This window comes from Balaenoptera musculus, chromosome 19 (assembly GCF_009873245.2).
Source record: "Balaenoptera musculus isolate JJ_BM4_2016_0621 chromosome 19, mBalMus1.pri.v3, whole genome shotgun sequence".
Taxonomy (NCBI): Eukaryota; Metazoa; Chordata; class Mammalia; order Artiodactyla; family Balaenopteridae; genus Balaenoptera; species Balaenoptera musculus.
Genome location: NC_045803.1, coordinates 23,942,005 through 23,967,081, shown reverse-complemented (window position 1 = coordinate 23,967,081; position 25,077 = coordinate 23,942,005). Strand labels below are relative to the sequence as shown.

General features: G+C 37.1%; 1 protein-coding gene across 3 annotated transcripts in view; it reads left to right on the top strand.

Moving 5' to 3' along the window:
- NETO2 (neuropilin and tolloid like 2) overlaps positions 1 to 13,257 on the top strand; it is a 76,527-nt gene extending 63,270 nt beyond the window's left edge. For all 3 annotated transcript variants that reach the window (XM_036832129.1, XM_036832128.1, XM_036832126.1), the window contains 2 exons: positions 9,869 to 9,982; positions 11,124 to 13,257. In XM_036832129.1, the coding sequence (XP_036688024.1) occupies positions 9,869 to 9,982; positions 11,124 to 11,704 (695 nt within the window). In that variant the 3' untranslated portion in view covers positions 11,705 to 13,257. The remainder of the gene's footprint in view (positions 1 to 9,868; positions 9,983 to 11,123) is intronic.
- Positions 13,258 to 25,077: the final 11,820 nt, after the last annotated feature.

Sequence of the window (25,077 nt, the reverse complement as noted above, 5' to 3'; positions counted from 1 at the left end):
ATATGGTTTTTATTCTTCGATTTGTTAATATGGTGTATCACATTGATTGATTTGCGTATATTGAAGAATCCTTGCATCCCTGGGATAAATCCCACTTGATCGTGGTGTATGATCCTTTTAATGTGTTGCTGGATTCTGTTTGCTAGTATTTTGTTGAGGATTTTTGCATCTATATTCATCAGTGATATTGGTCTGTAATTTTCTTTTTTTGTAGTGTCTTTGTCTGGTTTTGGTATCAGGGTGATGGTGGCCTCATAGAATGAGTTTGGGAGTGTTCCTTCCTCTGCAATTTTTTGGAAGAGTTTGAGAAGGATGGGTGTTAGCTCTTCTCTAAATGTTTGATAGAATTCACCTGTGAAGCCATCTGGTCCTGGACTTTTGTTTGTTGGAAGATTTTTAATCACAGTTTCAATTTCATTACTTGTGATTGGTCTGTTCATATTTTCTGTTTCTTCCTGATTCAGTCTGGGAAGGTTATACCTTTCTAAGAATTTGTCCATTTCTTCCAGGTTGTCCATTTTATTGGCATAAAGTTGCTTGTAGTAGTCTCTTAGGATGCTTTGTATTTCTGCGGTGTCTGTTATAACTTCTCCTTTTTCATTTCTGATTTTATTGATTTGAGTCCTCTCCCTCTTTTTCTTGATGAGTCTGGCTAATGGCTTATCAATTTTGTTTATCTTCTCAAAGAACCAACTTTTAGTTTTATTGATCTTTGCTATTGTTTTCTTTGTTTCTATTTCATTTATTTCTGCTCTGATCTTTATGATTTCTTTCCTTCTGCTAACTTTGGGTTTTGTTTGTTCTTCTTTCTCTAGTTTCTTTAGGTGTAAGGTTAGATTGTTTACTTGAGATTTTTCTTGTTTCTTTAGGTAGGCTTGTATAGCTATAAACTTCCCTCTTAGAACCGCTTTTGCTGCATCCCATAGGTTTTGGATCGTGGTGTTTTCATTGTCATTTGTCTCTAGGTATTTTTTGATTTCCTCTTTGATTTCTTCAGTGATCTCTTGGTTATTTAGTAACGTATTGTTTAGCCTCCATGTGTTTGTCCTTTTTACGTTTTTTTCCCTGTAATTCATTTCTAATCTCATAGCGTTGTGGTCAGAAAAGATGCTTGATATGATTTCAATTTTCTTAAATTTACTGAGGCTTGATTTGTGACCCAAGATGTGATCTATCCTGGAGAATGTTCCGTGCGCACTTGAGAAGAACGTGTAATCTGCTGTTTTTGGATGGAATGTCCTATATATATCAATTAAATCTATCTGGTCTATTGTGTCATTTAAAGCTTCTGTTTCCTTATTTATTTTCATTTTGGATGATCTGTCCATTGGTGTAAGTGAGGTGTTAAAGTCCCCCACTATTATTGTGTTACTGTCGATTTCCTCTTTTATAGCTGTTAGCAGTTGCCTTATGTATTGAGGTGCTCCTATGTTGGGTGCATATATATTTATAATTGTTATATCTTCTTCTTGGATTGATCCCTGGATCATTATGTAGTGTCCTTCCTTGTCTCTTGTAACCTTCTTTATTTTAAAGTCTATTTTATCTGATATGAGTATAGCTACTCCAGCTTTCTTTTGATTTCCATTTGCATGGAATATCTTTTTCCATCCCCTCACTTTCAGTCTGTATGTGTCCCTAGGTCTAAAGTGGGTCTCTTGTAGACAGCATATATATGGGTCTTGTTTTTGTATCCATTCAGCCAGTCTATGTCTTTTGGTTGGGGCATTTAATCCATTCACGTTTAAGGTAATTATCGATATGTATGTTCCTATGACCATTTTCTTAATTGTTTTGGGTTTGTTTTTGTAGGTCCTTTTCTTCTCTTGTGTTTCCCACTTAGAGAAGTTCCTTTAGCATTTGTTGTAGAGCTGGTTTGGTGGTGCTGAATTCTCTTAGCTTTTGCTTGTCTGCAAAGCTTTTGATTTCTCCATCAAATCTAAATGAGATCCTTGCTGGGTAGAGTAATCTTGGTTGTAGGTTCTTCCCTTTCATCACTTTAAGTATATCATGCCACTCCCTTCTGGCTTGCAGAGTTTCTGCTGAGAAATCAGCTGTTAACCTTATGGGAGTTCCCTTGTATGTTATTTGTCGTTTTTCCCTTGCTGCTTTCAATAATTTTTCTTTGTCTTTAATTTTTGCCACTTTGATTACTATGTGTCTCGGCGTGTTTCTCCTTGGGTTTATTCTGTATGGGACTCTCTGCGCTTCCTGGACTTGGGTGGCTATTTCCTTTCCCATGTTAGGGAAGTTTTCAACTATAATCTCTTCAAATATTTTCTCTGGTCCTGTCTCTCTCTCTTCTCCTTCTGGGACCCCTATAATGCGAATGTTGTTGCGTTTAATGTTGTCCCAGAGGTCTCTTAGGCTGTCTTCATTTCTTTTCATTCTTTTTTCTTTAGTCTGTTCTGCAGCAGTGAATTCCACCATTCTGTCTTCCAGGTCACTTATCCGTTCTTCTGCCTCAGTTATTCTGCTATTGATTCCTTCTAGTGTAGTTTTCATTTCAGTTATTGTATTGGTGATCTCTGTTTGTTTGTTCTTTAATTCTTCTAGGTCTTTGTTAATCATTTCTTGCATCTTCTCAATCTTTGCCTCCATTCTTATTCCGAGGTCCTGGATCATCTTCACTATCATTATTCTGAATTCTTTTTCTGGAAGGTTGCCTATCTCCACTTCATTTAGTTGTTTTTCTGGGGTTTTTTCTTGTTCCTTCATCTGGTACATAGCCCTCTGCCTTTTCATCTTCTCTATCTTTCTGTAACTGTGGTTTTTGGTCCACAGGCTGCAGGATCGTAGTTTTTCTTGCTTCTGTTGTCTGCCCTCTGGTGGTTGAGGCTATCTAAGAGGCTTGATGGGAGGCTCTGGTGGTGGGTAGAGCTGACTGTTGCTGTGGCGGTCAGAGCTCAGTAAAACCTTAATCCACTTGACTGTTGATGGGTGGGGCTGGGTTCCCTCCCTGTTGCTGTGGCGGTCAGAGCTCAGTAAAACCTTAATCCACTTGACTGTTGATGGGTGGGGCTGGGTTCCCTCCCTGTTGGTTGTTTTGCCTGAGGCAACCCAACACTGGAGCCTACCGGTGCTCTTTGGTGGGGTTAATGGCAGACTCTGGGAGGGCTCACGCCAAGGAGAACTTCCCAGAACCTCTGCTGCCAGTGTCCTTATCCCCACGGTGAAACAGAGCCACTACTCGCCTCTGCAGGAGACCCCCAAACACCAGCAGGTAGGTCTGGTTCAGTCTCCCCCAGGGTCACTGCTCCTTCCCCTGGGTCCCGATGCCCACATTACTTTGTGTGTGCCCTCCAAGAGTGGGGTCTCTGTTTCCCCCAGTCCTGTCAAAGTCCTGCAATCAATTCCCACTAGGCTTCAAAGTCTGATTCTCTAGGAATTCCTCCTCCCGTTGCCGGACCCCCAGGTTGGGAAGCCTGACGTGGGGCTCAGAACCTTCACTCCAGTGGGTGGAATTCTGTGGTATAAGTGTTCGCCAGTCTGTGAGTCACCCACCCAGCAGTTATGGGATTTGATTTTACTCTGATTGCGCCCCTCCTACCGTCTCACTGTGGCTTCTCCTCTGTCCTTGGATGTGGGGTATCCTCCTTGGTGAAGTCCAGGGTCTTCCTGTCAATGATTGTCCAGCAGCCAGTGGTGATTCTGGTGCTCTTGCAAGAGGGAGTGAGAGCACGTCCTTCTACTCCGCCATCTTGGTTAATCCTCTCAGTGTTATAGTCTTGAGGTAGAATTCCTTCTCCAGGAAACCTGTCTTTGCTCTTAAAGCCTCGGATCTTGGTTTTTTTAATCTTTTCTGCTAATCTCTGCCTTTTGAATGGAGAGTTTAATCCATTTACATTTAAAGTAATTACGAATAAGGAAGGACTTCTGCGATTTTGCTGTTTGATTTCTGTATGTCTTAACAGCTTTGTTATCCCTTATTTCCTTCATCACAGCCTTCTTTTGTGCTTGGTTGATTTTTGTAGTGACACATTTAGATTTCCTTCTGTGCATATCCTTTAGACATCTTCCTTGTGGTTACAATGGGGATTTTGTCTTTTTCTGATTGCCTAAGTCTTTAAAGGTATCTTTACTGTTTTATGAGCATGTGGGAACTTTTTCATATTAAAGGATGTTGTAGCTCATGTGTAGATACACTGACCCAGCTTACAAGTGGAGAAACTTTGAGAACAGATTTTAGAATTCTTCCCTTAAACTCTTGGTAATTCAAGTGAACAAATCCTCACAAGGCAAAATGGTTTGCTGCTTTTGTATCTCCTATAAAAGTACAAGTGACTTATCAGTATTTCCTAATAATTATTTTGTTGATTTTGCTTATTGTAAGTGCAGATCATATTGCATTAGCTTGACAAAAAACTGCTTTTACACCATCATGTTTTTGACTTGGTTTTGAATGGCCCTTAACTTTAATCTACATTTGGGCAGAGCTGATTAGCCTGTTTAATGGGTTCCTTTCCTCACAGTCATCTCCTATATGAAGAAAACTACCATTTAAAGACTCACCCAGACTTCCTGGATACACTTGCATGTGTATGTTCCCATCACATATATTTTAAAAAATAAGTGGTATATATTATCTATTGTCCTCATGAGACAAATGTTTTAGCTTTTATGTCCTGACTGATGAGTATGGTATAATGGTAAGCTATATGATTTTTGCAAATCCAAAGTTAGTAAATATTTCAGTATAACAGTAAGATATTATCAGATATTTTTCTTGAGAAATTTGGGAATTACTAATTTTACCCTTTACTTATAATTTCAAAGTATTATAGTATTATTCCTTGGATTCTATATTAAAATCATGATTGTGTGTGACCATATACAGTCTTTATTGTAGCTGAACTCTTCTATTTTTAATTTTAAAGATCTTTTTGAATTGCCAGATGGTCAGTTGGGTTATGAAGTTAATTTTAGCCAACCAGTCTTCCTACCTGCCTTCCATTCATTTATTTAACTTTTACAATATGAAGTGTTTGCTATGAAGATACAAAAATGGATGATACAGTCCCTGTCCTAAAGGATCTTACAGTCACTTAAGTGAAGTGACATATATGCAAATGAAGTAAATACAGGATTGACGATGACAAAGACCATTTAAGACAGAAAACAAAGTGCTTTCTTATTAAATATCAAAGTTACTTCTAGTGGGCAGCATTGTTTATGAAGCAAGTAGTCCTTGAAGGAAGGTCCTTTGGGTTTATCCTGGAGGGTACGTAGATTTTAGAAGGTAGAAATGTTAATTGAGGTTATTATTCCAACAGAGGTACTATAATGAAAAAGGTATAGAATCAGAGCTAATTTGGCCCACAAGAAGTAGTGGAAAGGAGAACAGAGAGAAATGAACCAGGAAAGGTAGATTAAAGCTAGAACTTGAAGACCTTTAAACTAAAGGCTTTATTTAGACAGGCATTGGGGAGTTTTGAATCATGTTATATATACTACAAAAGGATATAATCAGAGCTGTACTTTTATTGGGGCATGGAGACTACTTAGGAGGTTAATTCCATGATTGAGGTGGGAAACCAGGAAGGTCTGAACCAAAGAAGTGACAGTGAGGAGAAAGAAGAGTTGTGGAGACAGACTCCACAAGGATGCAAAGTGACAGAGTCACTCTTTGGGGCCTGACTGACTTGGAAAATGAAAACTGAATGGATAAAAGGAGAAAGTGTTGAGTTATTTGGGGTGTAGTGAATTCCTCAAGCATTGGGAAATGTCAAGAGTTCAGCAGTGGTATTTGCCACAAGTAGACTATGCTGTTGCTTTTTATCTATCTATAGATATAACCTCAGTTTGTTTCTAAAAACTGTTTTATTTTGAAAACTTTTCAAACTTGAAAAATAAAAAACAACCGTACAAAGGCTGTTTCACTCTTTTAAATAATTCAAATCAACGCTTGATACAAAGATGCAGTTAGCAAGAAAGCCTTTTAGCCTTCTTACTTTTTCCTCAGTACATTTACTCCCAACATCTGTACCCATGCTGTCCAGTACAGGGTCCATCAGCCACGTGTAGCTGGTGAGCACTTACAATGCAGCCAGTCTACATTAAAATGTGCTATAATTACAAAAATAGATCCCAGATTTCAAAGACTTGGTATGAAATAAAGAATGTAAAATATCTCATTAATAATGTTTTATATTGATTACATGTTAAAATGATAACATTTTGGATATTGTTTCAGGGCTCCCCAACACCACCCACATGTTAGGTGATTTGCTAGGACCAACATACATTCATCCTAACAGCTAAGATTATTACAGTGAAAGGATCAGTAAGGGAAAAAGATTGTCTGAATCTGGAGAAGTCCTTTCACAGGCTTCATTATGCTCTCCTTCCCAAGTGGGGCACACTGAGTATGTTCATTTCTCCAGCAACCAGAAAATGCAGTAATATGTACAATGTTTCTGCCCAGAAAAGCCCGTTTAGAGATTCAGCACCCAAGGTTTTATATTGGGAGCTGTTCACATAGGCACTGTCTGCCTTGCGTATACTGAAATTCTAGATTCACAGAAGGAAAGCAAGTATTTGGCATAGATGACATTGTTAACAAACTCTAGGCACCGTAAACCACCTTATCAGTCAGGGAATGGAGGAAAGCCAAGTTCCCAGATGCCAGCTAAGGGCCAACCTTGCACACAGACCCTTCTAAAGGTAGCAGCCTTGGTCCTGCTGCATTAACTTTTTGCACAGATATATTAGGTTAAATAAACTATCAGTAGAATTAATTCCACCAGTTTATTTTTAAAGACTTTTAAATATGGCTACTTGTTCACATTCTTGACTCACATTATATTTATTTTGGCAGTGGTCTAAACTTATATGTAAAATTCTTCTCTAACGTGTTTTAGCTGTTTTCTCTATAAACACTAATGATTTCTCTTTAATACAAATCTGATAAGTAAACAGGTGACAAGCCTCCTTCAAGTGATATCTTTACACTAATCACTAAAGGTCAGACTAATTGAAGGCTGCAGTAGACTTAGCTCCATATCCTAAATGTAGCTTTATTACCCAAGAAGAAAAAGAAAACCTCCCCTCCAAAAAAAGTGTGTGATCAAAATAAAGGATGTTATGAATTTTTATAAAACAGAAGTCCCAGTTTAAGAATGTCCATTTGTAAGCACATTTGAGAGCTCCAAACAGTACATTTTTACATGCTTATCATTAATTCAAATTGTTAAACTCTTTTGTTCTTCTCTAAAATGTTAATGATTTGTAATTATTATTAATCCATCCATGAAAATATTTCTGAGGAGGTTTGTATAAATGGACTAATTCTGCGTGAGAGATTCACTTCATTTCTACTCATTGTAGATTGCAGATGTGACTAAAATAGTATAACTTGGCTAAAATGAGTGATATAGAATAGCAACCAGGATATGTTTGACTTCTTCCCAAGCACTGAATACTAATATGTACCTCACTCTTTAAGAAAGGGAATGGTTTTAGGAAAGTAATTTCCAGGACTAGAACTGTGAAAGCAGCAGAAGATATTTTTGTTAGAATAAATCCATAGTGTGATTTTCAGTGACATACTGCCCTACGGGTCCCCTGCAGGCTTAACTGAAGGAGAGAACCATCTTTCACCATCATTGCCACATCTCATCAGAAGTAGAGGGAAGCTAAAATCCTAACCCCCTCTTCTCTCCCACACCATGACCCATAGTGAGTAAAGGGGAAAGGAGAAAGTTCTCAGGCTGTAAGTAGAGAGTAGTTCATAACTGGCAGTATTTTTGCTGTTATCTTTGTCCCTTATTTATAAAGACTTATAATTCAGCCATTTTATATAGTTCTGAACTGAAGCATGTCATTAGCAACCCATGTCAATAACTGATACTTTGATTCTCATTATAAACAGCTATGCTTGTCCTTTGAAAATCCATAAAGCTTAATACATTTGTAATTTTAAATATACTTCACATTTCTACAAAATGAAATCTGACAATATCAGTGCTGCTTTCTAATTGCTTTAAATAATGTTGAGAACAGTTATAAAGAACTCTATGATAAAAAACTAAGGGTATTTTCCATTCACTGTTCAATCAATAAGAAACACTGCAGAAAACCTGTCTTTTTTGACACTTTTGGAACTATGAAGAGCCATCAAAGTACTGTCACATAATGTTCTGTTGATAAACTTTAAAAGCTGATGATAGTTTGACTCAGAAAATCAGAATACCTAGAAGCCACAGTGCTGTTTATAACTTCACTCACCCTGTCTTGAAAATAGCTTCTCGTCCCTGTATCCGCATTTGTGAACTGGATAAAATAGGTAAAATAAGAATTCAACATGTAATATGATATAGTATATAATAGAATTATGGTATGATATATAAACAAAAAACAGAAAACTCCAGTTTTTAGAAATGAGGAATTCAAAAACGCTATATGTTCTCTAGGACACTTGTTATATTTTAAAGTACACACATTTGTGTAATATGATTTTATGATAAATATGACACAACAGAAGTGGGTACACTAGCTAATTTTGTGCTTGAATAAAACACCACCATACATCTTCATTGGCTTTTCTATCCTTAATCTAACAGCTTATGTATGTAACTAATACTTACTGTCCTTATGATGAGCTTTGAGACCATTAAGGTTTTTTAAAGAATTATATCAAATATGAAATTCAATGGCATATATTCCATATATCTTTACTGTTTAAAACATTTTTTTTGAAATTCCAAAGAGTGCTTTTTTTCCCTTTTTGCCTGTGGTAATCCATTCATCCATCAACAGACATTTGGGTTGCTTTCACCTTTTGGCTCATGTGCATAATGCTGCTATGAACAGCAAGTATCTGTTCGAGTCTCTGCCTTCAATTCTTAAGAGTATATACCTAAAAGGAGAATTGCTAGAGCTTATGGTAACCTATATGAATTTTTTGAGGAACTGCCATAGTATTTACCACAGCAGCTGCACCATTTTACATTTCTACCAGCAATGCACAAGGGTTCAGTGTCTCCACGTCTTTGCTAACATTTTCTTTTGACATTTTGAAAAAATGTACCAGGCTATGGCCCAGTGGTTGAGAATCCACCTGCCAGTACAGGGGACATGGGTTCGAGCCCTGGTCCGGGAAGATCCCACATGCCATGGAGCAACTAAGCCCGTGCGCCACAACTACTGAGCCTGCGCTCTAGAGCCCGCAAGCCACAACTACTGAGCCCACGTGCCGCAACTACTGAAGCCTGAGTGCCTAGAGCCCGTGCTATGCAACAAGAGAAGCCACCGCAATGAGAAGCCCGCACACCGCAAAGAAGAGTAGCCCCCGCTCGCCGCAACTAGAGAAAGCCCGTGCACAGCAACAAAGACCCAACACAGCCACAAAAATATATATATATACCAGGCTATATACTAGTTTCATAAGAACCATGGGAAATACAGTTGACCCCTGAGTAACAGAGGTTAGAACTGTGCAGGTCCACTTATACATGGATTTTTTTCAGTAGCAAATACTACAGTATTACATGATCCGTGGTTGGTTGAATCCACAGATGAGGAACTGGCTATGGAGAGGCCTACTATGGGACACGAGCATCTGCACGTTTTGGTGTCTGCAGCGGGTCCTGGAACCAATCCCCCTCAGATACCAAGGGATGACCATATATTCATATCGTCATTACACTAAAAACAGTCTTTTAGGGCCCAACCTAAGTGCAAGTTTACATGAGTCAGCAACAGAGAATATTGGCCTTTGTCTTATTGTTTGTGTAGTACAGAGTGTGTTCACAAAAAAGCCTTTGAGGTAAGATACTGACTTTATAAGAGTAAATGTAAAATAAATCAGGATGAGTTGTAATCTGTATGCTTTCAGTTCTTAGCAACAAAGTCTCCTTTTTTCCCACAGCTCCCTGCACAGGCAGCACTTTCTTTTGCCATAGCAACATGTGCATCAATAATTCTTTAGTCTGTAATGGGGTTCAAAACTGTGCATACCCTTGGGACGAAAATCACTGTAAAGGTGAGTCTACTGGCAGAGGCCAGCCTTTTTGAGAGAGGAGTGTCCATTGCCGTTCATTAAGAAAAAATTAAAATGTCCTTTTCTACAACTGTGCTTGGCATAACTGCTTCGGCTGGAATAAACACATATAAAATAAATGTTCTCCTGAATGGATCATAGACCTCTGGGATGTGGTAAAAGTGAAGAAAAATATTTATTCTCAACAAAAGCATTTTTTTTATAGACTATGTTTTTTTACCTTAAAGTTGTTCAAAAGTCAATCATGGTATTTCCTCCCCTTATTTTCTTGGTCATTTCTATTGTAAAGATACCTTATTCTCATAATAATTTAGATTGTAACCTAGAGTATTCTTACTTTTTAAATTAAATGGAAATACTATTTAATAAAAATCAACTGATGGATTCAGTCTTACAATGTAAAAACAGACTCATTATAAGGACTGCTTTTTTTATTCCATGAATTTCCTATGCTATATTTCCAGTATATACTCCCTGGAAGATAAATATGGCTTGTGGTAATACTAGTTGAATGTCTACAAACTGGTTATCAAATCACTGTTTCAGTACTAAAGTTTATCTCCCTTTTATTCTCCCAAGAGTTCAATAAATATCTTACTATAGAAAGTTAATGTAATCTGATATGGCTATCTTAAGTACTTGAGAGAAAGTATTTTCAGGTAATCATTCAAAAACAGTACACCATGATAACATACCTGAGTGGGTTAGTCAGATCATTTTCATTCTCTCTTGCTTATGACCATCAGTAGAAATACTATGGGTATACTCAAACCTACCATAGAGCAGAAAGCTAAACTTGATAGAACAAGGGTATTTTGTTTTGGCGTTTTCTGTATTCATGTATTACTTTGATTTGCAAGCTATGTATTCACGTACCTTCTGAGTAAACAAGTCCTTTTCCTTTTTCATAGTCTGTCTAGCTGCGTTATGATTGGTTAGTTTAACCAGAAGTCGTAATGGGATTATTTTGTTTAAAAACCTAATTTTAAATTGCATTTTCTGTGTTGTATTTGAAAAAAAATACAGAAGTGTTCTGCTTTACTTAAAAATACTTTACCAATTTGTGACAGGACTCGTGAACGAATTTTAAAAGCCTCATCGTTTTTCTTTCTCTTTTCTGCAGAAAAGAAAAAAGCAGGACTATTTGAACAAATCACTAAAACTCACGGAACAATTATTGGCATTACGTCAGGGATTGTCTTGGTCCTTCTCATTATTTCTATTTTAGTACAAGTGAAACAGCCTCGAAAAAAGGTCATGGCTTGCAAAACTGCTTTTAATAAAACTGGATTCCAAGAAGTGTTTGATCCTCCTCATTACGAACTGTTTTCACTGAGAGACAAGGAGATGTCTGCGGACCTGGCCGACCTGTCGGAGGAACTGGACAGCTACCAGAAGGCGCGGTGCTCGTCCACGGCGTCGCGGTGCATCCACGACCATCACTGTGGATCGCAGGCGCCCAGCATCAAACAAAGCAGGACCAACCTCAGTTCCATGGAACTTCCCTTCCGAAATGATTTTGCACAACCGCAGCCAATGAAAACATTTAACAGCACCTTCAAAAAGAGTAGCTACACTTTCAAGCAGGCACATGAGTGCCCTGAACAGGCCCTAGAAGACAGAGTAATGGAAGAGATTCCCTGTGAAATTTATGTCAGAGGGCGGGAAGATTCTGCACAAGCATCCATATCCATCGATTTTTAATCTTCTACTGAAGGTGACGTTAATTATTAAGTATGTACGTATGTAGCCTACAGAACACCCATCCTGTTTTCAGCAGCCAACCCTTTTCTCCTGTCAGAGCCAGGAAGGTCTTCATTTCCCGTCAACCCAATGTAATGGTGAAGTTTTTATTATCTCAGGCAGTCTATGTATGTTAACCCAACCTAGGAACTTATTCCATTCAGTAAAAAACAAAAAAATAAGCCTCTATTGCTCAGTGTCCTACAAACAAAGCACCAGTTACATAGTAGCGTTTGGAGAGATGAAGGTGTTGCACCAGGCTCAGCGGGCCTGCCGGTCTTAGCAGCAGGAAGACTGCTCCGGATTGATACAGCTCTGTCAATGTTTTGATCCCACAATAAGTTTAAAAGTGAGATTTTTCTTCACATTCCTTTTATTTTTTTCTTTTCTCTAAATTTAATTTGTTTTATAAGCCAGTAATTTTACCGTTCCTTATATAAATGGTTCATGTATCACACGTATTTCAATATAGGCATTTGTTCTAGAATTTGTCAAAATATAACTAGTTACTGTGATAAGTGCCAATTAAGACACAGAGTTGTGTTTCGTCCATCTGTTTCTTCTTGACTAGTTTCTATACTGCTGCCTTTTAATTACTGGATCCTTAGTCTTTATTTTCTGTGATATGATTTAGCACCTTTAAGTCATATTTTGCCTTAGTTATATTATATGAAAAAGTTTCATAATCCTGGGATGTATGCACCATTGCCAGTTATACCTAAAAACTTGACAAAGATTAAAATTTTTAGAAATGCTTTGAAATTTCCCAAGTTTTATCACATTCAGTGATAGCCCATTCATTCCTGTGAGCAAAAAGTCATTTAATGCATTTTGGGGGAGGCCTATCATTATATTTATTTCCACTGTTTCTCATTACTAGATCTGTGTTTTTTATTATTTTTATAAAAAGATTATTTCACTCCCTTTGTATTGGTTTATCTTGTAGGATATGGTAACCAAGGTTGTATGAGAGTTAAAGGAAAATGCCTAAGAAACTGTATAAGCCTTTAGATTGCTTCTTAACTTGGGACAATACGTTTTTCTAGTTCTTACCAAGAATAACAATTTCCACTTTTTTTTAAACTGCACTTTTGACCTTATTTTTTTTAATGGTGTATAAACAATAATTTATAAACATGATATAAAAACTCATTGTGTTTTTTTAGACTTTTGATATTATTTGATACTGTACAAACTTTATTAAATCAAGATTAAAGAGCTACATGACAGATTTCTTTCAGTGTTTGCATTAGCGACTTTGTATACAAATATGCTGTGATGGAACTGTACACTATAATTTATTGTAAAGACCTTGGTAATGTGTACATAAGCGTTTGTTTCCTCTTGTTATTGCATTTAGTTTATGATAAATTTTTCACTGTGTGATATTTATTGTTCTAAATCACTACACAAATCTGATATTAAAATATACATTGTTACATGATTCTTCAATCATGTTATTTATGGCACTGAGATTTTCGATCTTAAGATATATATGGAAAGGAATCCATTTATTGAATTATAACTAAAAGATAAATTCTCATTTTTGATATTTTTTGTAGTTAAATTCTCAATGAAATGAGAAATTAAAGTTTCACTGGATTTCATTGATTTTTTAAAAATATCACATCTGTATGTTTTCTCAGATTAATGAAAACTGTGACCTTAAACATGATACATGTATAATACTCCTTCAAAATGCTTATTATATCACATTTTTTATTTTTTAAAAAGTATATACTATCCAGAAGATAGGAAAGCCTACAAATAGTATTGTCTTGATTTAAGTTTTTTTAAAGTCAGCATAATTTCCTGTTTTAAAAATATAACTTGGGAAGGTAAAAAGACTTAACGAATGTAGTATTCAATGAACTAATGAACCAGAGCCAGATTAGGTAGCTAAATTCTTTCAGTAGCTGTTTGAATAGGCATTTTAGTAGGTAACACACCACACAGTATTTAGTAAATCCTTAATAAAATAATAACTGTGATCTCATTCTTAATGATAATGAAAGGAAAATTATCATATTTTCTATGTAAAATTATATCCATTTAAAAAAATATTAAATCGTCTTTAACATCTATAGTAGAAAATAATACAATATGCTTAACTAGTCACTTGTAACTGTATTTTTATTTTTGAAATTTGTACCTTGCTGTCTCTTAAAAGGGTATGAAGAGGCCTACAAAATACAAAGCCTTTAAAGAAGACATTTAACGTTAAAAAAGCACAGAAGTACATGATTTCAGGCAACTCAGCAAAGCTTGGACAACAAATTTGATTCTAAATTTTCTTGCTGCTAAAACAAATGATATCTTTGTTTTTCATAGTAGAAAACTCAAACTTATCTGCAAGAGGCTAGTTTTCTCTTAAACTAAAGAAAGGAGGGTCTTCATATTGAACGACATTTCCTCATAATTTAAAGAAAATGCAAAAAACAGAGAGAGGCCATAATGGTAAATCTTAACCCAGTGAAGGCACATCTCAGTGTGGTCTAGGAACTAAAGAACCAGACGATCAATAGCTAAGCTAGCCTGAGACTGGCTTATTATTTTATTTTATTTTATTTTGAATTTTATTTTATTTTTTTATACAGCAGGTTCTTATCAGTTATCTGTTTTATGCACATCAGTGTATACATGTCAATCCCAATCTCCTGATTCATCACGCCACCACCACCACGCCCGCCACTTTCCCCGTTGGTGTCCATACGTTACTTCTCTACATCTGTGAGACTGGCTTATTATTATTCATTGAACTATGGGTGGGTATTAGATCTCATTTATTTCTTAGTCAAACATTTGGCAGTATATGATATGAAGAGAAGAGAATGAAACTAATAAATTTTAGGCGTTATTACCAGAATAATGCTAATTGCTGTATATAGAGTCTTTCATCTTTGAGGTCAATGAGAAAACTTTGCAAATTGTTTACTAATGTGAAAGCCATAAATTTTAGTAATTTAAGAAGAAATTTAGCCATCTTGTGGAAGTTATTAACACCCTTCAGAGAGAATATAATACCCAGTGTTAAACATAGAACAAAAAAGGCAAATCTGGAGGAGAGAATATCTTCAATTCAGAAGCAGCATTAGGTGCACTTGTACAGCACTGTCATTTGTGACACCGTTGATCCCAAATTTAACACAAGGTATCCAATCCCCAAGTGCCCTCAAATTTCAGGAAACCTACTAATCCCAACATCTGAAGTATGTAGGAATAAAGTATGATGTACCTTTTGTGAGGGGAAATGTTCACCCCAAAGGTTTAACAAAAAGCAGAGGATTTTCCACATTTCAAAGCACAAAAGAGATAAGAAACACTCCTTTTATTTTGACTTGTTAACAGCTTGTGTCAGTGTCTGTCATGTTTCATATGATTATTAAGCATTAAAAGAACTTCCTAAATGCCTGAACAATTTTATAGTTCTGCTGTTGTCTGGTGAGGATGCTTCCTTGTTTCAGAGGTGTGTCAACTGATGAACAGGATAGGGAAAGCCTAGTTGTGACTACAGGAATAATTCTCAATCAGAGAATAGTAAGCTGTCTTACAAAATGGTGTCTGCTGTATCGTTCATGATCAGAAAGAACCTTGAGATTTTGGTTTTTTTAAGATCCAAGAAAGATTATCTGCTCCAACTTTATTAATGAGAAGACTGAAGCCCAGAGAATAGAAGGCAGTGCCCACATCTCAGAGCTAGTCCAGCGCCCTTTCCTTGCTTTCTGCCCTCTCCCTGCTTTAGCTGACTATATGTTTTAAAAGCCACTCTAAAAAGCAGCCCAGATGTTTCATGTAAGGTTGTCAATTACTCTGATTTAAAATGTAATTTATTCTACAACAATTTCTTTCAAAGCATTATATTTTACTTTTTTTTTTCCTTATGTAACACTTTGTTATTCTACAATTTTGTTGCCATGATTTCTTGGCACCTGCAAACTCTACAAGACAATTACTGTGAATTCTTAATAAACAATGTTTGTTAACAATTTATATCCTTGACATTGGACAGAAAGAGCTTTCAGTGTTTTGCTTTTGTGATCTTTTTTAAATCTAAAGGAAAAAACGTATACTCTAGAAATTAAAACACTTGTGTGTGCTGTATCTCTTGAGTTTGGAGAATGATTTGAGTTCTGAGCTAAATAATATGACAAGTTGACCTCGGATATCTTTTTTTAGCTTTCTGCAAAATCAGTTGTCCATGTTTTATATACCTCTACTAATAACAAACTCATAATTCTGAATTTGCTTTTTTTAAAGCAACTTTTCCATATATTTCTGTGATTGGTTTAATGACTACAAAAGCCCAGGAAGCTAATGACTGGGGTGCATGTTTAGTATGTACTGTCTTGAGTATATCCTTTTGAAGCAATGATTTTTCTTTTAGAGGTGAACTTCCAGACCATATAAGACTTCTCATATGCTTAATACTCGATTTGATACATCACAGTAAAGAATTTGACCTTTGAACTGGGAATAAAACTTGTGTTTTGATTTCCTTGCTTGCCTCAATTTCCAAAGTCTCTAGAAGTCGCAAAGAATCCTAAATTCCTTCCCAGGCAAAGTTGGCATTTCCTGTCCGGTCACTTCCAAACTAAAATAATCATAGTTACGATAAAAAATAAAAGCATCCTCAGGCTATTTCACCATTTTAAGTTTGCAAATAAATCTTCAAGTGAGGAACTTAAAAAAAAAAAAAAAGAACAAGATGGTCTTAAGTTGCCTGCAGTATCCAGGCCGCTGCCTCTGGTCACTGAAGTGGCCCTGAGATCTTCCACAGAGTGGGCTGTCAGAACATGTCCTTTTGAGGTACACAGCCAAGCTTAGTAAGGGTGGGTGAGTAGACCTCATGAAAGGTGTACCCTGAGGAGAAAGCAAAGGAAGCCAAAAACTCTTGAGTCTTTCAGTCACACAGATCAAGGAGCAAAAGGAGAAGAAAGGTAGCTACCACTGGTCTGTCTCCGCAAATAGTTACAGAGCAATTTTACTTTTTGTGTTATTTAGGATCAAGAAACAGCTTTTATCTAAAAGTGGTCTCACCCTCCAAGCTTTGTCATACTCTGTAACATCTGGTGCTAGCAGGCCACTTGAGCCGGTACCTTCTTTACTGAAACATTTTGAGTACCTGCTGATTGCTAGAAGGAATTTGGAATTTCCACCAAAAATCTAGGTTTTGAACATGCTTTTCAAATCTTGTTCTATTCTTCCATTGATGACATTGTCTAGGATTTGTATTAAGCTTTGTATTAAGCTTGCTTCAGGCACATTAGTATTCGACAGTGGTACTTAATAATGCTTCAGAGAAGCATTCACAAATTTTGAACCCAAAAATAGTCATGTGAATCGTAGGGGAGTTTTCTCTACCTTTGAGTAACTCTATCAGTCTGTTACGTGTAACGCCTCAGAAGACAATTTAGCTCTGAAAATGTGCACAAGTAACTTGCTGAAACTGACTCAAATATGTGGCCTCTGCCTTTCACATTCATAGTCTGAAGGTAACCTTACTTTCTCAGTCATTAGTTTTTAATATAAAAAAAATAATAAAGCTTTAAATAAGTGGTAGGAGGCTTCCAAGATAGCTCCCAGCAATTCCTACCTCCCGGTATTCACAATCCTCTATCATCCCCTGTCCTTGAATGTGAGCTGGACCTAGTGACCTGCTTCTAATGAACAGAATATGGCAAAAAGGACACGTCTCTCCTGAGATTAGGTGACAGAAAGACTCTGTCTTCTATCTTGCTCACTATTACTCTTGTGCTTTCCTGCTCTGATGGAAGCCAGTTGCCATGTTCTGAGATGCCCTATGGAGAGGCCTATGTGACAGGAAACCAGGGTTTCCAGGCAACAGCACAGAGGGCCCCAGTCCAACCACCTGCAAAGAAGTGAATCCTGCCAGCAGCACATGATTGGCTCTGGAAGAGGTTCCTCCCCCAACTGGAGCCTTGAGATGACCACAGACAACACCTTGATTATAGCTTGTGAGGGACCTTGAGCCACACCCAGATTACTGACTCAGAAACCCAAGATAGTATATGTTGTATTAAGCTGCTAAACTTAGGGGTAATTTGTTACGCAGCCATAGATAATACGGAGCTAGAAAAGACAATGGCATGTCCCAATTTCACTCCTGGGGTAAAAGTATTGACGGAATCTAACATGATGTTTTATGTTTGCAGAACTATCAGTGCAGTGGGCACATCTTGAACCTGGCAGCATGGAATGAGGAGAGCTGGTCGTCCCCTTACATGAGTACCTGTCAGCTATTTTAGCCTCCCCAGCCACAAATAAAAACACTTAACTAAATCCATTCTCTCTCAAGTATGGCAAAAGATACTGAAATTTGATTCTGCATTTGAAATGTAAATAAGATTACAATTAAATCCTAACTCTCGAATAGTGCCCCTTTTAAATCACTCGTCAAGTCTCCTTTGAGTAAGATGAAATTATCTTAAAATGAATAAAGGATAAAATTCTATTCAAATTCTATATAGTATTCCCATAATTCAGTCAAAATCTTTCATATTTCCAATCACATTAACACTCAGTTTCCTAGACTGCAGAGCTAGTTATAGCTCTTTCATTACTCCACTTGAAAAGGTGATTCTTGGGAAAACTGATTAAGAAAGCAATGGAGCACCCCCCCCACCCGCAAAAGGTTGAGGGAACTGCACTGAGAAATACAAATCTTTCATGTCCAGAACCACTCTACCCCCAAAATGAGAAATGTAGCCAAAACATTTCAATACAGAGATTTTTCTGTTGTGATGAAAAATAAATAGATTTCCTGGAAGAGAATGCTCTTTTTTCCTTTTTGTTTTGTTTTGTTTTGTTTTGTTTTGCTTTGCTTTGCTTTGCCTTGCCTTGCTTTGCTTTGCTTTGCTTTGGTCAAAATGATCAAAAGACCAACTCTGCAAAGTTTTTATTTTCTGAAATTGTTTTCAACAGCTGGCTGACAGCCACAGCTACCTGCTACAAGGATAAACTGTATCTTTCATTGTATCTGTGTATAAATATTTCCTTTGAATCTGAAGCTGCTATTGCTGACATTGTTTTGCCCTGTGGGTAGAATTGTGTCCTAAATGCCTTTCTAATATGAATGCATCAAACCTTAGCCTCTAGAAGTAGGATAGTACCTGTTGCTTTGGCAGCTCCACCTTATACCCTGATCTCTGCAAGAGAGGCGCCGAATGAATCTCTAGTCTTCCCATCCTGCCATTTTTTTTTTTTTTTTTTTTTTAAATAATTTTTATTTATGGCTGTGTTGGGTCTTCGTTTCTGTGCGAGGGCTTTCTCTAGTTGTGGCAAGCGGGGGCCACTCTTCATCGCGGTGCGCGGGCCTCTCACTATCGCGGCCTCTCTTGTTGCGGAGCACAGGCTCCAGACGCGCAGGCTCAGCAGTTGCGGCTCACGGGCCCAGTCGCTCCGCGGCATGTGGGATCCTCCCAGACCAGGGCACGAACCCGTGTCTCCTGCATTGGCAGGCAGATTCTCAACCACTGCGCCACCAGGGAAGCCCCATCCTGCCATTTTTAATTGCTAGATGGCAGGCAGTGACTGTACTGCTTGAAGCTTTACGTTGTTTTTCTGCGGGATTGGGAGAAGTACCTGCCTTTCCACTAGGAGCCTTGTGGATATCCTCTCTGTCATTTAAAATAAGCATACCCACACATGCACTGTCCAAAAACTGTCCTCTCGTGCTATTGCTACCTTCTTTCATGAGGATCCAGTGTTTTGTTTTGTTTTCCCATTACCCACAAATGCTCACACATTTTTAAAGGAAATTCTACAACACCAAACCAGGTTCTCTGAAGAAACTCCCAAAGTTTGTCCGTGAAAATGAGGGACCTTCCCTGACCGGTGCGGTCAGTGCTAGGCTGAGAGGTGTACAGAGAAACTGTCTTTATCAAAAGCCATGTCTTAAAGGATGTGCCAGGGAATGCTTCTGTTTTAAGCTGACACTTTCACCTCTCCACCCTAGAAAAACAGCTTGCTTCTCTTCCCCTCATCAGATAGGCAAAGAAAGTGATTGCCCACTTTTTAATTGTAGGTTTACATAAACGCACAATTCTAGAGCATTGATTTTTTGGGCCGTAATCTACACTTTAACACACTGAGCTGCATTTGGCGGCATGCCAGATGTGTAAAGTTGGAATTTAATGACATTTCAGTAGCAGCCCCAGAATTTAGTACAGTACCACTGTCGAATACTAATGTGCCAGTAGCAAGAAAACAAGAACAGAAACAGCTTCTTTCTCAGGTACCTTTTTTGTCTTTCTTGGAGATGGGGAAGCTGATAGCAATTAACAATTTGGTGGAAACTTCAATCTCATAAAGAAACTCCAGTCAAAAGCAACCCATGGTAGTCGCTATGTTCGGGGAACTTTATCAATGAACCAAAGGTAAGTTCATTTTTAATACTTTACAATGTTAATTATACTGCCTATTTATGAAGTTTGTGTTTTTCCTGAAAATGTTATCAAGCACTTTTACTTTCTGAAAATAATTATGGACATCAGAAGTATTGTGAATGGCATCACCATGTGATAACATCATTTCTGCTTCTCATGACTTACAAAATGGAGTTCCATTTCCTTTTAATTAGAGGGGAGAGTGAGAAAATCTAATTTTGAAAAAATGAATTTTCTTATCCTAAAGAATGGGATTTCTCAAACTCAGCACTGTTAACATTTTGGGCTGCATGATACTTCGTTACAGGGAGACAACTTTGTGTATTGTAGGATGTTTAGCAGTGTCCCTGACCTAGACTCCAGCAGCACCACCCCCATTTATGACAACCAACAGTGTCTCCAGATATGGCCAAATGTCCCCTGGAGGGAGGGGCCAGAATCAGCCCAGGTGAGAACCACTGCTATAACGAGATTAAAGGGTTTCAAAAAAAAAAAACAACCAAAAGCTGTTGAAGTCTATTTTAAAGAAATACTTCAGCTACTCAGCCATAAAAAATATTAAATTTTGCCATTTGCAATAACACAGATGGACCTGGAAGGTATTATGATTAGTGAAATAAGTCATACAGAGAAAGACAAATACTCTGTTATCACTTATATGTGGAATCTAAAAAATAAAACTACTGAATAGGGACTTCCCTAGTGGCACAGTGGTTAGGAATCCGCCTGCCAATGCAGGGGACACGGGTTTGATCCCTGGTCTGGGAAGATCCCACATGCCGTGGAACAACTAAGCCCATGCGCCACAACTACTGAGCCCATGTGCCACAACTACTGAAGCCTGCACACCTAGAGCCCAGGCTCTGCAACAAGAGAAGCCACCACAATGAGAAGCTTGTGCACCCCAACGAAGAGTAACCCCAGCTCGCCACAATTAGAGAAAGCCCATGCACAGCAACGAAGACCCAACGCAGCCAAAAATAGATAAATAAATAAAAACTACTGAATATAACAAAACAGAAACAGAACCACAGATATAGAGAGCAAACTAGTGGTTACCTGTGGGGAGAGGGATGAGGGAGGGGCATAACAGGGGTAGGGGATTAAGAGGTACAAACTACTATGTATAAAATAAATAAGCTACAAGAATATATTGTATAGTATAGGGAATATAGCCAATATTTTATAATAACTTTAAATGGAGTATAATCTATAAAAATTTTGAATCACTATGTACACATGAAACTAATATAATATTGTAAATCCACTGTGCTTCAATTTAAAATAAAGAGGGACTTCCCTGGTGGCACAGTGGTTAAGACTCCACACTCCCAATGCAGGGGGCCCAGGTTCGATCCCTGGTCAGGGAACTAGATCCCACATACATGCTGCAACTAAGGAGCCCTCCTGCCGCAACTAAAGAGCCAGCGAGCCACAACTAAGGAGACTGGCTGCCGCAACTAAGTAAATGCAGTTGATTTTTGTGTATTAACTTTATACACAAGCTTGCTAAACTCACTTATTCTAGTGGCATTTTATAGATTCCTCTAGATTTTTTATATATGCAAACATAACATCTGTGAATAAAAGCAGTTTTACATTATGTATGCATTTTATTTCTTTTTCTTGCCTTGTTACACTGGCTAGGACCGTCAGTATGATGTTAAATAGAAATGGTGAGAGTGGATATCCTTTTATTGTTTATTGTTTTTTTATTGTTATTTTATTGTTTTTTATCTCAGGGGAGAACACACTTAGTCTTTCACCATTTAGTATTATTTAGGTACACATTTTTCATAGATGCTTTTTATCAAGTTGAGGAAATTCCCTGTTATACCTAGTTTGCTAAGAGATTTTTTTTTGTATAGGTGTTGAATTTTATCAAGTACTCTCTCAGCATCTATTGACGTAATCATATGGTTTTCCTCTTTTTTATATGATAAATGACATTGATTGATTTTTCAAATGTTAAATCAACCTTGCATCCCTGGATAAATTTACTTGGTTGCAATGTATTACACTTTGTATATACTGCTAGATTTAATTTCTAATACTCACTAAGAGTTTTTTGCATCTACATTTATGAGGAATATTTGTTTGTAAGCCTCATGATATGAGTTAGGAGGTAATTTACTTTCTCCTGAATTTCCTAATTTTGCATAGAATTGGTATTTCATCCTTAAATGTTTGATAGAATTCACCAGTGGAGCCATCTAAGCCTGATATCTTATTTGTCTGAAGATTTTTAATGGGAAATTTATTTTTTAAAATTGAGATAAGGCTGTTTAGTTTTCTGTTTCTTCTTGAGTCCATTCTGGAATGCAAGGAATTTGGGCACTTCATTTAGGTTGTTGATTTTTTTAAAATTTAATTAATTAATTAATTATTTAATTTTTGGCTGCATTGGGTCTTCGTTGCTGTGCATGGGCTTTCTCTAGTTGCGGCGAGTGGGGGCTACTCTTCATTGTGGCGCACAGGCTTCTCATTTTGGTGGCTTCTCTCGTTGCAGAGCACGGGCTCTAGGCACATGGGCTCAGTAGTTGTGGCACATGGGCTTAGTGGCTCTGCGGCATGTGGGACCTTCCTGGACCAGGGATTGAAGCCATGTCCCCTGCTTTGGCAGGTGGATTCTTAACCACTGCTCCACCAGGGAAGCCCTAGGTTGTTGATTTTATTGGCATAATATTTTCTTATTATTCTTTAAATATCTGTAGAATCTGCTGTGATGTCTCCACCTTCATTCTTGATAATAGTAATCTGCATCTTTTCTCCTTTTTTTAAAATCAGTCCAGCTAAAATTTACAACTTTACTGATCTTTACCAAGGTCCAGCCTTTGGTTTATTTGATTTTCTCTATTATTTGTCCATTTTAAAAATTTTATTGATTTCTACTTCTGTCGTTTTGTTTTCTTCTTTCTACTTAATTTGGGTTTATTGTTATCTTTCTAGCTTCTTAAGGTGGAAGTTTTATCATTGGCTTTAGACTTTTCTGTTATTAGCAATGTTTCTATCACTGATTTCTAATTTAATTCTTCTGTGGTTAAAAAACACATCCTATATGATCTCTGTCATTTTAATTTATTAAAACTCATTTTATGACCCAGCATATGGTCTCTCTTGGTAAACATTTCATGTGATATTTAAAAGAATATATGTTCTGAAGTTGTGTGTAGTATTTTAAATCTTAAAAACAATCAGAAAAAGAGGCAGATTTTATACATATATGTGTAATGTTCTAAACAAATATCATTAAATGGTTATAATCTTCATTACATTATTTAAATCTTCTACATATCTATTGCTTTTCAGTCAATTAATAAGACAAGTGTTTTGAAATCTCACACTATAACTTTAGACTTACCTATTTCTCCATTCACTTCTGTCGGTTTTTGCTTCATGTAGTTTGAAGTTCTGTTGTAAGCATACTCATTTAAGATGGTCTTCTTGTTGAGTCATTATAAAACTACCCACTTTGTGCCTGACAGCATAACCACTATAGACCTGTACATTGTAACCCTGACAATGTTGACCATTTACATTTAATGTAGTTATTTTTGTGGTTAGGTTTTAATTTACCATCTTGCTAGTTTCCTGTGCGGCCCATCTGTCCCATATGCTCTTTATTACTTTTCTCTTTTCCTGACTTCTTCTGTATTAGGCTTTTTTCCCCCATTATTCCATTTTTATCTTGATTTAATGGCTTATTAGCTATTACAGCTTTGCTTCTTTTTTAAGTGGTTTGCTCTAAGGTTTTCAATATACATCCTTAACTTATACAGTCTATCTTCAAATAATTTTATTTCACTTCAGATGTAATGTTAGAACCTTACACCAGTAGGTTTCATCTTGTCTACTATTATTGTTATACATTTTAACTCTACTTAGGCCATAAAGCCCACAATACATTGTTATCACTTTCACTTTAAGAAATCAATTATCTTTTAAAAAATTTTTCAGTGAAGGGAAATCTCTTATATTTACCCACATATTTACTATTTCCTGCACCCTTTCTTCCTTTTTAAAGATCCAAATGTCTGTTTGATATCATTTTCCTTCTGCCTGAAGAATTTCCTGTGCCATTTGTACTACAGGTCTTATGGCATTTGTTTGTCTAAAAAAAGTATTTTTGGAAAACATGTTTGCTGGCTATGTAATAATTCCAAGTTGACAGATTTTCCTTGTCTTTTAGCATTTTAAAGATGGATTATTATTTTCTTCTGGCTTGCATTGTTTCTGACAGGAAGTCTGTGGTCATTCATTGTTTCTGTTATATAATGAGCCTCTTTTTCTGACTGCTTTTAAGATTTTTCTCTTTATCACTTTATCATTGCATTCTGGTGGGGTCCACCAGCTCTGCTGACCCCATGGAACTCTAGAGAGGCCCAGCAGAGCATCATTTGGAAGTCTTGGTTACTTTTCTGTTTAAATATGACTAATTGACTCATCTGTAGTAAAGTTGTCACAGTATCATTTACATTTGCAAATGCCAACAAATCAAGCCAAAAGTCTGTGTGGGCACCTGCACATTATTGTTTATCTATGTGAATATTAAAAAAATCCTCTGCCCAATGTTAAAGAAACACAGAGTCTGACAATAGTTAAAGCAGTAAACACACATTTTATTCAGGGACTATTGCAATAGAGGAAAAGAGACTTCAGTGTAGAACTGGGCTCAACTCCAAGTACAGCATGGAATAGTGGAGATTTATAACAAAGGAGCAGGTTGGGGTTCAGTGGATGAAAAATTACTAAAAGGAAACATCAAGGGGAAGGGGAAGTCCTATTCAACAGACTTAAACAGTATTCTTGGTGAGGGCAGGGCAAGGTGATCGGACATCGCCTGGGGAATGGTGGGGATGTGAGGAATTTGATCAGAGATTGAGGGTGATCAGATATCAAGGATGGAGGAATTCTCTCTAAACTAGCTGA